At 44.6% G+C, this 12,514-nt stretch overlaps 1 protein-coding gene across 2 annotated transcripts in view; it reads right to left on the bottom strand.

Moving 5' to 3' along the window:
• The window catches only part of LOC135510323 (myotubularin-like), a 55,793-nt gene that overhangs the window by 32,415 nt on the left and 10,864 nt on the right, over nucleotides 1-12,514 (bottom strand). Inside the window, exon 2 of one of the 2 annotated variants that reach the window (XM_064931159.1) lies at nucleotides 4,776-4,880. The exons of the other annotated variant lie outside the window; for it this stretch is intronic. Within the exon in view, the coding sequence (XP_064787231.1) occupies nucleotides 4,776-4,844 (69 nt within the window). The 5' untranslated portion in view covers nucleotides 4,845-4,880. The remainder of the gene's footprint in view (nucleotides 1-4,775; nucleotides 4,881-12,514) is intronic. 2 annotated transcript variants of the gene reach the window in all.

Below are 12,514 nucleotides of genomic sequence, written 5' to 3'. Positions count from 1 at the left end.
AAAATTATAGTGAAGACATCAAAACTCTGAAATAGCACATATAGAATCATGCAGTAACCAGAAAAGTGTTAATCAAATGTATTTTTATTTGAGTTTCTTCAAAAATAGACACCCTTTGCCTTGATGGCAGCTTTGCAGACTCCTGGCATTCTCTCAAACAGCTTCATGAGGTAGTCACCTGGAATGCATTTCAATTAACAGGTGGGTCTTGTTAAAAGTTCATTTGTGGACGTTTTTCCCCCCTTCTTAATGCATTTCAGTCAATCAGTTGTGTTGTGACAAGGTAGGGGTGGTATGCTGCAACGTTCAGTAGCATTAACTGCACTTCAGATTGCAGCCCAAATAAATGCTTCAGAGTTTTAGTAAGACACCAACTGCTCAGAGACTGCTGTAAAAATCAGGCCTTCATGGTCAAATTGCTCCAACAAACCACTTCTAAAAATATACCAATAAGAAGATATTTGCTCGGGCCAAGGAATGAGCAATAGACCTTTGGAAATCTGTTCTTTTGTCTGAGGAGTCCACATTTGCGATTTTTGGTTCCAACCGCCGTGTCTTTGTGAGATGCCGAGTAGGTGAACGGATGATCTCCTCATGTGTGGTTCCCACCGTGAAGCATGGAGGAGGAGGTGTGATGGTGCTTTTCTGGTAACACTGATTTATTTAGAATTCAAGGCACTCTTAACCAGCATGGCTCCCACAGCATTCTGCAGTGGTACGGCATCCCATCTGGTTTACACTTAGTGGGACTATCATTTGTTTTTCAACAGGACAATGACCCAACACACCCCCATGCTGTGTAATGGCTATTTGATCAAGAAGGAGAGTGATGGAATGCTGCAACAGATCTCCCAAACTCAACCCAATTAAGATGGTTTGGGATGAGTCGGCTGCTTTTCCTTCACTCTGCGGTCCAACAAGTGCTCAGCATTGTGGGAATTCCTTCAAGACTGTTGTAAAAGCATTCCAGATGAAGCTGGTTGAGAGAATGCCAAGAGTGTGCAAAGCCTTGTCTCCCCCCTTCAGAGCAATGGAGTGCACAGGTATTACGGTCCCTGTCCTTTCAGCACGACCAGCCCATCACCTTTGAAGTGATGCTGTTGTTGCTGCTATTGGCGACAGTGTGATCGTGGCGTTGGACTACCACAGGGTGAGTAAATAGCATGTTTTTTGTTTTTCTGAACACATTTTATGCTGCGTCACGTGTAGGTTCCGTTTGTGTGCGTGCGGCAGCCCGAAGCACGACCAGGCCCGTTTAATTTGTTCATAACGTCCTCAATCATTGCTCTTCCGACACTTGAACGGTCCAACTACAGAACCTATAGCCCTCCCTCAACCCTAACCATTAGTGGGGTAACTAACCCTCCCACCGAACCCTAACTATTTGCGGGGGTAACTAACCCTCCCACCCAACCCTAACCATTAGTAGGGGTAACTAACCCTCCCACCCAACCCTAACCATTAGTTAGTAACTAACCCTCCTACCCATTAGTTAGTAACTAACCCTCCTACCCATTAGTTAGTAACTAACCCTCCTATCCAACCCTAACCATTAGTTAGTAACTACAAACTGACCTCAGCGTCCAGTGGTAACTGTGCACATGCAGAACTCCTGCTACCAACACAACACCTCTCTGTTACCCTACTGAGAGAACTGGCTGCCAACCCCTCTGTCAGTCTGACCACACAACACCACTGTTACCCTACGGAGAGAACTGGCTGCCAATCCCTCTGTCAGTCTGACCACACAACACCACTGTTACCCTACTGAGAGAACTGGCTGCCAATCCCTCTGTCAGTCTGACCACACAACACCACTGTTACCCTACTGAGAGAACTGGCTGCCAATCCCTCTGTCAGTCTGACCACACAACACCACTGTTACCCTACGGAGAGAACTGGCTGCCAATCCCTCTGTCAATCTGACCACACAACACCACTGTTACCCTACGGAGAGAACTGGCTGCCAATCCCTCTGTCAGTCTGACCACACAACATCACTGTTACCCTACGGAGAGAACTGCCTGCCAATCCGGCCACACTGTTTGTGTATGAGGAACATAATGGTGCAGAGAGACCTGGCCTACCCAGGGATCGACAAAGCTACACTTGTGTCCATATTACTGTACCTAGCAGTCATTTGTTTTGCATGGAAAACTCTCAACAGTCAACGCTACGAGAGCACTGTTTTTATTGGCTACCACTCTGGGACTTGGAAAGCCAATAAGAATGACTAATCAGAGTGTGAAAGAGGGTCTCTGTACGGAGCGTAACTAATCTAGATGGCCTAGGTGTTCTAACCTCTCCTGAGTAGGAGAATCAGGTGAGATAGTTCAGGGCTACTCAACTAATCTAATCTGGGGGTCTCCGAGGAGAGGTTTGAAAACCACTGGCCTAACATTTTCCAACTGACATACATGATGCTAGTGCTCCAGCAGCAGGCATTTGCCTTGATGATGCTGGTTGTCAGGGCAACACAGACAGAGTTCCTACATGGGATCTTTCAGCAGTGCAGGGGGTAGGACAGCACTATGGAGGTCTGAGGGAAAAAATAATAATAAACAGATTCATGACAGAGGCTAACCAGGCGCATAGTTTATTAACAAGTGCATAGTTTATTAACAGGTAAAAGGTTTAATAAAAAGGTGCACGTTTATTAATGAATAAGAAGACTAACCTAACTAGCCATTTCATAGGCACCTATCCATACTGGGACTAGGTTGGTGAAACACAGCTTGTACCGAGTGTAGTCCATTTAGGTTAGGGGAAGAAGAGTGTGTTTGTGTGTGTGTTGTTTTATTAGGCCTTAAGGGACATACACTGAACACAACTCTGAATATGGATTTGAGAGTCAGGCTCTTGACACACACACACTCCCTATATCAGTCCCCCAGCATCAGGACTGGAGCATGAATTCACGAGCTCTGCTGGTTGGCTACTGTGTAGCAACCTAGCGCTGCCAAAGGCCCTTTAATGTGTAGGTATCATCTTTAGTGCTGAGCCTAACCGCTGAGACAGTAAGAGAACATTAAATAATACAGTTGAAGTCGGAAGTTTACATACACTTAGGTTGGAGTCATTAAAACTCATTTTTCAACCACTCCACAAATTTCTTGTTAACAAACTATAGTTTTGGCAAGTCGGTTAGGACATCTACTTTGTGCACGACACAAATCATTTCCCAACAATTGTTTACAGACAGATTATTTCACTATCACAATTCCAAGGGGTCAGAAGTGTACATACACTAAGTTGACTGTGCCTTTAAACAGCTTGGAAAATTCCAGAAAAGTATGTCATGGCTTTAGAAACTTCGGATAGGCTAATTGACATCATTTGAGTCAATTGAAGGTGTACCTGTGGATGTATTTAAAGGCCTACCTTCAAACTCAGTGACTCTTTGCTTGACATCATGGGAAAAATCCAAATAAATCAGCCAAGAAATCCCAGAAAAATAATTGTAGACCTCCACAAGTCTGGTTCATCCTTGGAAGCAATTTCCAAATGCCTGATAGCACTACGTTCATCTGTACAAACAATAGTAGGCAAGTATAAACACCATGGGACCACACAGCTGTCATGCCACTCAGGAAGGAGACGCCTTCTTTGGTGCGAAAAGTGCAAATCTATCCCAGAACAGCAGCAAAGGACCTTGTGAAGATGCTGGAGGAAACAGGTACAAAAGTATCTATATCCACAGTAAAACGAGTCCTATAAATCGACATAACCTGAAAGGCAGCTCAGCAAGGAAGAAGCCACTGCTCCATAACCGCCATAAAAAAAAGCCAGACTAAGGTTTGCAACTGCACATGGGGACAAAGACCATAGAAATGTCCTCTGGCCTGATGAAACAAAAATAGAACTGTTTGGCCATAATGACCATCATTGTGTTTGGAGGAAAAAGGGTGAGGCTTGCAAGCCGAAAAACATCATCCCAACCATGAAGCATGGGGGTGGCAGCATCATGTTGTGGGGGTGTCTTGCTTGCAGGAAGGACTGGTGCACTTCACAAAATAGATGGCATCATGAGGTAGGAAAATAATGTGTATATATTGAAGCAACATCTCAAGACATCAGTAAGGAAGTTAAAGCTTGGTTGCAAATGAGTCTTCCAAATGGACAATGACCACAAGCATACTTCCAAAGTTGTTGCAAAATGGCTTAAGGACAACAAAGTCAAGGTATTGGAGTGGCCATCACAAAGCCCTGACCTCAATCCTATAGAAAATTTGTGGGTCGAACTGAAAAGGCGTGGGTGAGCAAGGAGGCCTACAAACCTGACTCAGTTACACCAGCTGTGTCAGGAGGAATGGGCCAAAATTCCCCCAACTTATTTTGAGAAGCTTGTGGAAGGCTACCAGAAACATTTGACCCAAGTTAAACAATTTAAAGGCAATGCTACCAAATATTAACTGAGTGTATGTAAACTTCTGACCCACTGGGAATGTGATGAAAGAAATAAAAACATAAATCATTCTACTATTAATCTGACATTTCACATTCTTAAAAGGTGATCCTAACTGACCTAAGACAGGGAATTTTTACTATGATTATAAATGTCAGGAATTGTGAAAATCTGAGTTTAAATGTATTTGGCTTAGGTGTATGCAAACTTCCAACTACAACTGCACATGCTGCAAACCACACAAAATAAAAACTGAAAACACAGACAGACCAGAGAGAGAGAGTTAGAGGACTATAGAGAACTAAAAATTAGAGAGAAGGGAAAGAGAGCGAGTGAGAACGAGAGAGAAACAGACACTGAACACACTTACATTGTGACTGGAGCTGTTCTCCAAGGGATTATTAGAGGAGTTGTAGACTGGTATTGAAGCAGAGGCCATGACTCTACAGAGGAGCACTTCTTCCACTGACTGACTCTACAGGAGGAGAGGGGGAGGAGAGAGGGGGGAGTGGTGAGGGAGAAAAGGAGGATAGAGCGAGAGATGGAGAAGGAGAGAGGAGGGAGAGAGGTGAGAACAAAAGTAAGATTTTAATATTGATGAATGAGGTCATTGGGACCATTGCCATCCTTGGTTATTTAGCCCAAAAAGAAGAACCACATTGTCATTCCCTTCTGAAGACAGTCAGAGGTAGGTCTTTCCCAGACTAATATCTGCCCTGTCAGTGTCACACCACTGCCGACAGTGAAAGTACAGTACTTGACTCACAGAGACCGTGGTTACGACCAACTGCTGTAGCTTATTCAAGAATAGAGACGTCAACAAAATGTGGCACGCTCCTCCTTTCTCTCCTCTTTCCAACAGCAGCGATGATGATGCAATGAAAAGGAAAGTACATGGGTCTGAGCCATCAATGAGATGTGGAAAGGGTCTGAGCCATCAATGAGATATGGAAAGGGTCTGAGCCATCAATGAGATATGGAAAGGGTCTGAGCTATCAAAGAGATGTGGAAAGGGTCTGAGCCATCAATGAGATGTGGAAAGGGTCTGAGCCATCAATGAGATGTGGAAAGGGTCTGAGCCATCAATGAGATGTGGAAAGGGTCTGAGCCATCAATGAGATGTGGAAAGGGTCTGAGCCATCAATGAGATGTGGAAAGGGTCTGAGCCATCAATGAGATGTGGAAAGGGTCTGAGCCATCAATGAGATGTGGAAAGGGTCTGAGCCATCAATGAGATGTGGAAAGGGTCTGAGCCATCAATGAGATGTGGAAAGGGTCTGAGCCATCAATGAGATATGGAAAGGGTCTGAGCCATCAATGAGATGTGGAAAGGGAAAGTGTGTGTATACCAGCGAGAGCCAACAGCAGTGGAAGCTTTAATGTTTTACAAATGTCTCGTGAATTAGCCTACATTCATTTAGTATCACACACACAGCGAACACTCATCTCAATGAGTTACAGTAAGAAGTAGAGACCACTTCAATTATATTTAGTATCACATGGTTTCATATTGCTGAACGAAGCTAACAGACCATGTCAGAGAAAAGGGGCAATCCCAGATTTAAAAAAACAAAACAATGGACCCGCCTCTTGTTTTGATAAACAGCGGAGGGGTGGGAAAGGAGAAAGGCAGAACTACTATCACATTCACAGAGCTATGAATGCAAGGACAGACGATCCAAATCTAATACCAACAACACAGTTAAGAAAATATTTACTAAATAAAAAATATATAATAAACAAAATAACAATAATGTGGCTATATACAGGGGGTACCGGTACCGAGTCAATGTGGAGGCTATATACAGGGGGTACCGGTACAGAGTCAATGTGGAGGCTATATACGGGGGGGTACCGGTACCGAGTCAATGTGGAGGCTATATACAGGGGGTACCGGTACAGAGTCAATGTGGAGGCTATATACGGGGGGGTACCGGTACAGAGTCAATGTGGAGGCTATATACAGGGGGTACCGGTAGAGAGTCAATGTGGAGGTTATATACGGGGGGGTACCGGTACCGAGTCAATGTGGAGGCTATATACAGGGGGTACCGGTAGAGAGTCAATGTGGAGGCTATATACAGGGGGTACCGGTACAGAGTCAATGTGGAGGCTATATACGGGGGGTACCGGTACAGAGTCAATGTGGAGGCTATATACAGGGGGTACCGGTAGAGAGTCAATGTGGAGGTTATATACGGGGGGGGTACCGGTACCGAGTCAATGTGGAGGTTATATACGGGGGGTACCGGTACAGAGTCAATGTGGAGGCTATATACGGGGGTACCGGGTCAATGTGGAGACTATATACGGGGGGGGGGGGTACCGGGTCAATGTGGAGGCTATATACGGGGGGGTACCGGGTCAATGTGGAGACTATATACGAGGGGTACCGAGGCAATGTGGAGGCTATATACGGGGGTACCGGTACAGAGTCAATGTGGAGGCTATATATGGGGGGTACCGGGTCAATGTGGAGACTATATACGGGGGGGGGGGGGGTACCGGGTCAATGTGGAGGTTATATACGGGGGGGTACCGGTACCGAGTCAATGTGGAGGCTATATACACAGGGGGTACCGGGTCAATGTGGAGGCTATATACACAGGGGGTACCGGGTCAATGTGGAGGCTATATACAGGGGGTACCGGGTCAATGTGGAGGCTATATACAGCTATATACACAGGGGGTACCGAGTCAATGTGGAGGCTATATACACAGGGGGTACCGGGTCAATGTGGAGGCTATATACAGGGGGTACCGGGTCAATGTGGAGGCTATATACACAGGGGGTACCGGGTCAATGTGGAGGCTATATACAGCTATATACAAATAGTCTGGGTAGCCATTTGATTAGCTGTTCAGCAGTGTTATGGTGTGGGGGTAGAACTGTTAAGGAGCCTTTTGGACCTAGACTTGGCGCTCCGGTACCGCTTGCCGTGCGGTAGCAGAGAGAACTACGGTGGCTAGAGTCTTACATTTTAATTTTTTTTACATTTTGTGCTATTCAATTGGTAGTCTCATCGCTGCAACTTCCGTTACGGACTCAGGAGAAGGGAAGGTCGTGAGCCGTGAAACACAAACCAACCAAGCTGCACCGCTTCTTGACACAATGCCCACTCAATCCGAAAGCCAGCAGCACCAAGGTGCCGGAGGAAATACCGTACACCTGGCAACCGTGTCAGCATCCACTGCGCCCGGTCCACTACAGGAGTCCCTAGTGCGCAATGGGACATCCCTGCCGGCCAAACCCTCCCCTAACCCGGACAACGCTGGGCCAATTGTGCGTCGCCCCAGGGGTCGGCTGCGACACAGCCTGGACTCTAACCAGGATCTCTGGTGGCACAGTTTAGACCACTGCGCCTCTCAGGAGGCCCTGACTGGAGTCTGACCCTTTTTGGAGCCCTCCTCTGACACCACCTTGTATATAGGTCCTAGATGGCAGACAGCTTGGCCCCATGGGAACAAAATTATAATTTTAACCATGTTTTGAAACTAGTGTTTGTTTACAATACTATTATTTAGATCAATGGAGTAAAACAAGATTATATTTGGGGTTCTGCTGGGGGTAAGTCAGCTCAGTTAGCTCACGAGGCATTGGTAGGTTATATTTTTCATTGGCTAGGCTTAAGTTACATATCATCGATTCAAAAACTCCGAACATGGACTGCCCCTTTAAATGCTGAAGGTACAAGTCAGGCCATTAATCATTTCACTGGAAAGCGTTGACCTCTATATATCTGTTACAGCAACATCGGCTCAGAGAGAAGAAGCACTACACTGCGTCGAGACGAGGAGCTAGGCATATGGCTATTTATAATGTCTGACGCGCGCACACACACACACACACACACTTGACAGTTACTGTGGTTTGGTAAGTGAAGTGGAGGGTGGGAGGTGGAGGGAAAGGGCACGAGGGGGCTGCCCTGGCTGTCACGATTAGCAAGCCCTGATCATACGTCACTGACAGACTACTCTTATGTATTCAATCCATCACACACACACACACACCTCCCCGGGGAGAGAATAGGGCCAAATCAAAACCATTGTTATTAATGTTATCATACTGTAGGTTGGTGCCGATTACCTAAATGGACGTCCTCTTTCGAATTAATGCAAAATGAAAAACTATTTTGATACATTTATGTGGTCATAAATATCCAGACGAATTCTGTAATGACTCTATAAATGTTTATTTTCAAGCTTTGTGTGAATATTTCAAAAAGTCATCATAAGGATAAGTTATGGATAAAGGCTAGCCTATATTTTCATGGATAATGCGGTCAGTGAATATGATAGACCCGACATATAAAACACCAGTGATACACTGCACTACATGACCAAAAGGTATGTGGACACCTGCTCCTTGAACATCTCATTCCAAAATCATGGCCATTAATATGGAGTTGGTCTCCCCTATAACAGCCTCCACTATTCTGGGAAGGCTTTCCACAGCTCGATGATCGAACATTTCTGCGGGGACTTGCTTACATTCAGCCACAAGAGCATTAATGAGGTTCGGCACTGATGTTGGGCGATTAGGCCTGGCTCGTAGTCAGCGTTCCAATTAACCCCATTGAACACCTTTGGGATTGAGGTTAGGGCTCTGTGCAGGCCAGTCAAGTTCTTCAACATCAATCTCGACAAAACCATTTCTGTATGGACTTCGCCACAAATAGAACAATGAGATAGATATTTCACGAGGTGTATAAAATGTGAAGCATCCGCTTGGCGTTTCCATTCACAACCAAATATGGTATTGAGAGGAAGCCCAGTGTCCGGCAGTGGGAAAAGATGGATTTTGGCCGACATTCTGCAAATGTCCTCAACATTAGATCTCAATACAGTTATGTTTCATAACTAGCATCTGTTACGAACAGATTAGACTACGTATTGTAGACTAACTTCTGTCAAAGTAGTTTATTTTTATTTTTTTAATCACATTGTTTTGGAGTGCAAAGGCAAAGTGAGTTATTGCACATGCGCATTTCACATAGTAGGCGGTCCTTAAAGGAAATATGCAGATGTATGCTAGAACTGGCTAATAGGATCTCGCTCGCTGATGCTTGGCTCTGCCCACCTCCTTGCTTGTTCTGCCCACTAGGACTCATTTGTTCCCATTCGAAACAGGCTGTGCTCTATAAAAATAGTTGATCTGGCTTTTTGCACGAGGGCATCGTCATGCTGAAACAGGAAAGGGCCTTCCCCAAACGGTTGCCACAAAAATGGAAGCACAGAATTGTCTAGAATGTCAATGTATGCTGTGGCGTTAAGCATTTCCCTTCACTGCAACTAAGGGGCCTAACCCCAAACCATAAAAAACAGCCCCAGATAACTACTCCTCCACCAAACTTTACAGTTGACACTATGCATTGGGGCAGATAGCGTTTTTCTGGCATCAACCAAACCCAAATTTGTCAGTCGTACTGCCATATGGTGAAGCGTGATTCATCACTCCAGAGAACGTTTCCAATGCTGGCGAGCATTACATCACTACAGCCAAGACTTGGCATTGCACATGGTGATCTTAGGCGTGTGTGCTGCTGCTCGGCCATGGAAACACATTTCATGACGAACAGTTATTGTGCTGACGTTGGTTCCAGAGGCAGTTTGGAAAGCTAGTGAATGATGCAACCGAGGACAGATGATTTTCACGCGCTTCACGCTTCAGCGGTCTCGTTCTGTGAGCTTGTGTGATCTAGCACTTTGAGGCTGAGCAGTTGTTGCTCCGAGAGGTTTCCACTTTACAATGACAGCTCTAGCAGGGCAGAACTTTGACAAATTGACTTGTCCACAGAGGTCGACCGATTATGATTTTTCAACGCCGATGCCGATTATTGGAGGACCAAAAAAAAGCCGATACCGATTCAAATCGGACAATTGTTTTATTTATTTTTAATAATGACAATTACAACAATACTGAATGAACACTTATTTTAACTTAATATAATACATCAAAATCAATTTAGCCTCAAATAAATAATGAAACATGTTCAATTTGGTTTAAATAATGCAAAAACAAAGTGTTGGAGAAGAAAGTAAAAGTGCAATATGTGCCATGTAAGAAAGCTAACATTTAAGTTCCTTGCTCAGAACATGAGAACATATGAAAGCTGGTGGTTCCTTTTAACATGAGTCTTCAATATTCCCAGGTAAGAAGTTTTGGGTTGTAGTTATTATAGGACTATTTCTCTCTATACCATTTGTATTTCATTAACCTTTGACTATTGGATGTTCTTTTAGGCACTTTAGTATTGCCAGTGTAACAGTATAGCTTCCGTCAGTCTCATCGCCCCTACCAGGATCACAACGACAACAGCCACCCTCGAAGCAGCGTTACCCATTGTTCAACAAAAGCCACAGCCCTTGCAGAGCAAGGGGAACAACCACTCCAAGTTTCAGAGCGAGTGAAACACGAAAGTGCTGTTTGAATGAATGTTTATGAGCCTGCTGGTGCCTACCATCGCCCAGTCAGACTGCTCTATCAAACAATAGACTTAGTTATAACATAACACACAGAAATACGAGCCTTAGGTTAATATAGGGTAGCCTAGTGGTTAGAGCGTTGGACTAGTAACCGGAAGGTTGCAAATTCAACCCCCTGAGCTGACAAGGCAAAAATCGTTCTGCCCCTGAACAGGCAGTTAACCCACCGTTCCTAGGCCGTCATTGAAAATAAGAATGTGTTCTTAACTGACTTGCCTAGTAAAATAAAGATGAAATAAAAGGTTAAAAAAAAGCCAAATCGATGTCAAGAAATACCGATTTCGATGGTTACGAAAACTTGAAATCGGCCCGAATTAAATCGGCCATTCCGATTAATCGGTCAACCTCTAGTCCACATACAGTACCTGTCAAAAGTTTGGACACACCTACACAGCCCAGTAAAAGTAATAAACACACTAAAATATATTTTATATTTGAGATTCTTTAAAAGTAGCCACCCTTTGCCTTGATGACAGCTTTGCACACTCAACCAGCTTCATGAGGTAGTCACCTAAAATGCATTGCAATGAACAGGTGTGCCTTGTTAGAAGTTCATTTGTGGAATTTATTTCCTTCTTAATGAGTTTTTGCCAATCAGTTAGGTAGGGGCGATATACAGAAGAAAGCCCTATTTGGTAAAAGACTAAGTCCATATTATTGCAAGAACAAATCAAATAAGCAAAGAGAAACGACAGTCCATTACTTTAAGATATGAAGGTCAGTCAATGCGGAAAATTTCAAGTGCAGTTGTAAAAAACAGCAAGCACGATGATGAAACTCTGGCTCTCAGGAGGACCGCCACAGGAAAGGAAGACAGATTCCTCTGCAGCAGAGGACAAGTGCATTAGAGTTACCAGCCTCTGAAATTGCAGCTCAAATAAATGCTTCAGAGTTCAAGTAACAGACACATATCAATATCAACTACAGACGAGACTGCGTGAATTTAAAACGTACCTTTAACTAGGCAAGTCAGATAAGAACTAATTATTTTTTTCAATGACTGCCTAGGAACAGTGGGTTAACTGCCTTGCTTAGGGGCAGAATGACAGATGTCTACCTTGTGAGCTCGGGGATTCGATCTTGCAACCTTTCGGATACTAGTCCAATGCTCTAACCACTAGGCTACCTGCCGTGAAATCAGGCCTTCATGGTCGAATTGCTGAGACACCACTAAAGGACACCAATAATAAGAAGAGACTTGCTTGGACAAAGAAACATTAGCAACGGACATTAGACCAGTGGAAATCTGTACTTTGGTCTGAGGAGTCCAAATTTGAGATTTTTGGTTCCAACCGCCGTGTCTTTGTTAGATGCAGAGTAGGTGAACGGATGATCTCCACATGTGTGGTTCCCAATGTGAAGCATGGAGGTGTGATGGTGCTTTGCTGCTGGCACCGTCTGTGATTTATTTAAAATTCAAGGCACACTTACCCAGCATGGATACCACAGGATTCTGCAGAAATTTGCCATCCCATTTGGATTGCGCTTAGTGGGACTGTCATGTGTTGGACATTGACCCAACACACCTCCAGGCTGTGGGCTATTTGACTGAGAAAGGGAGTGATGAGTGCTGCATCAGATGACCTGGCCTCGACAATCACCCGAACTCAACCCAATCTAGAT

This window comes from Oncorhynchus masou, chromosome 23 (assembly GCF_036934945.1).
Source record: "Oncorhynchus masou masou isolate Uvic2021 chromosome 23, UVic_Omas_1.1, whole genome shotgun sequence".
NCBI classification, from domain to species: domain Eukaryota; kingdom Metazoa; phylum Chordata; class Actinopteri; order Salmoniformes; family Salmonidae; genus Oncorhynchus; species Oncorhynchus masou.
This window is presented reverse-complemented; position numbering and strand designations above follow the sequence as displayed.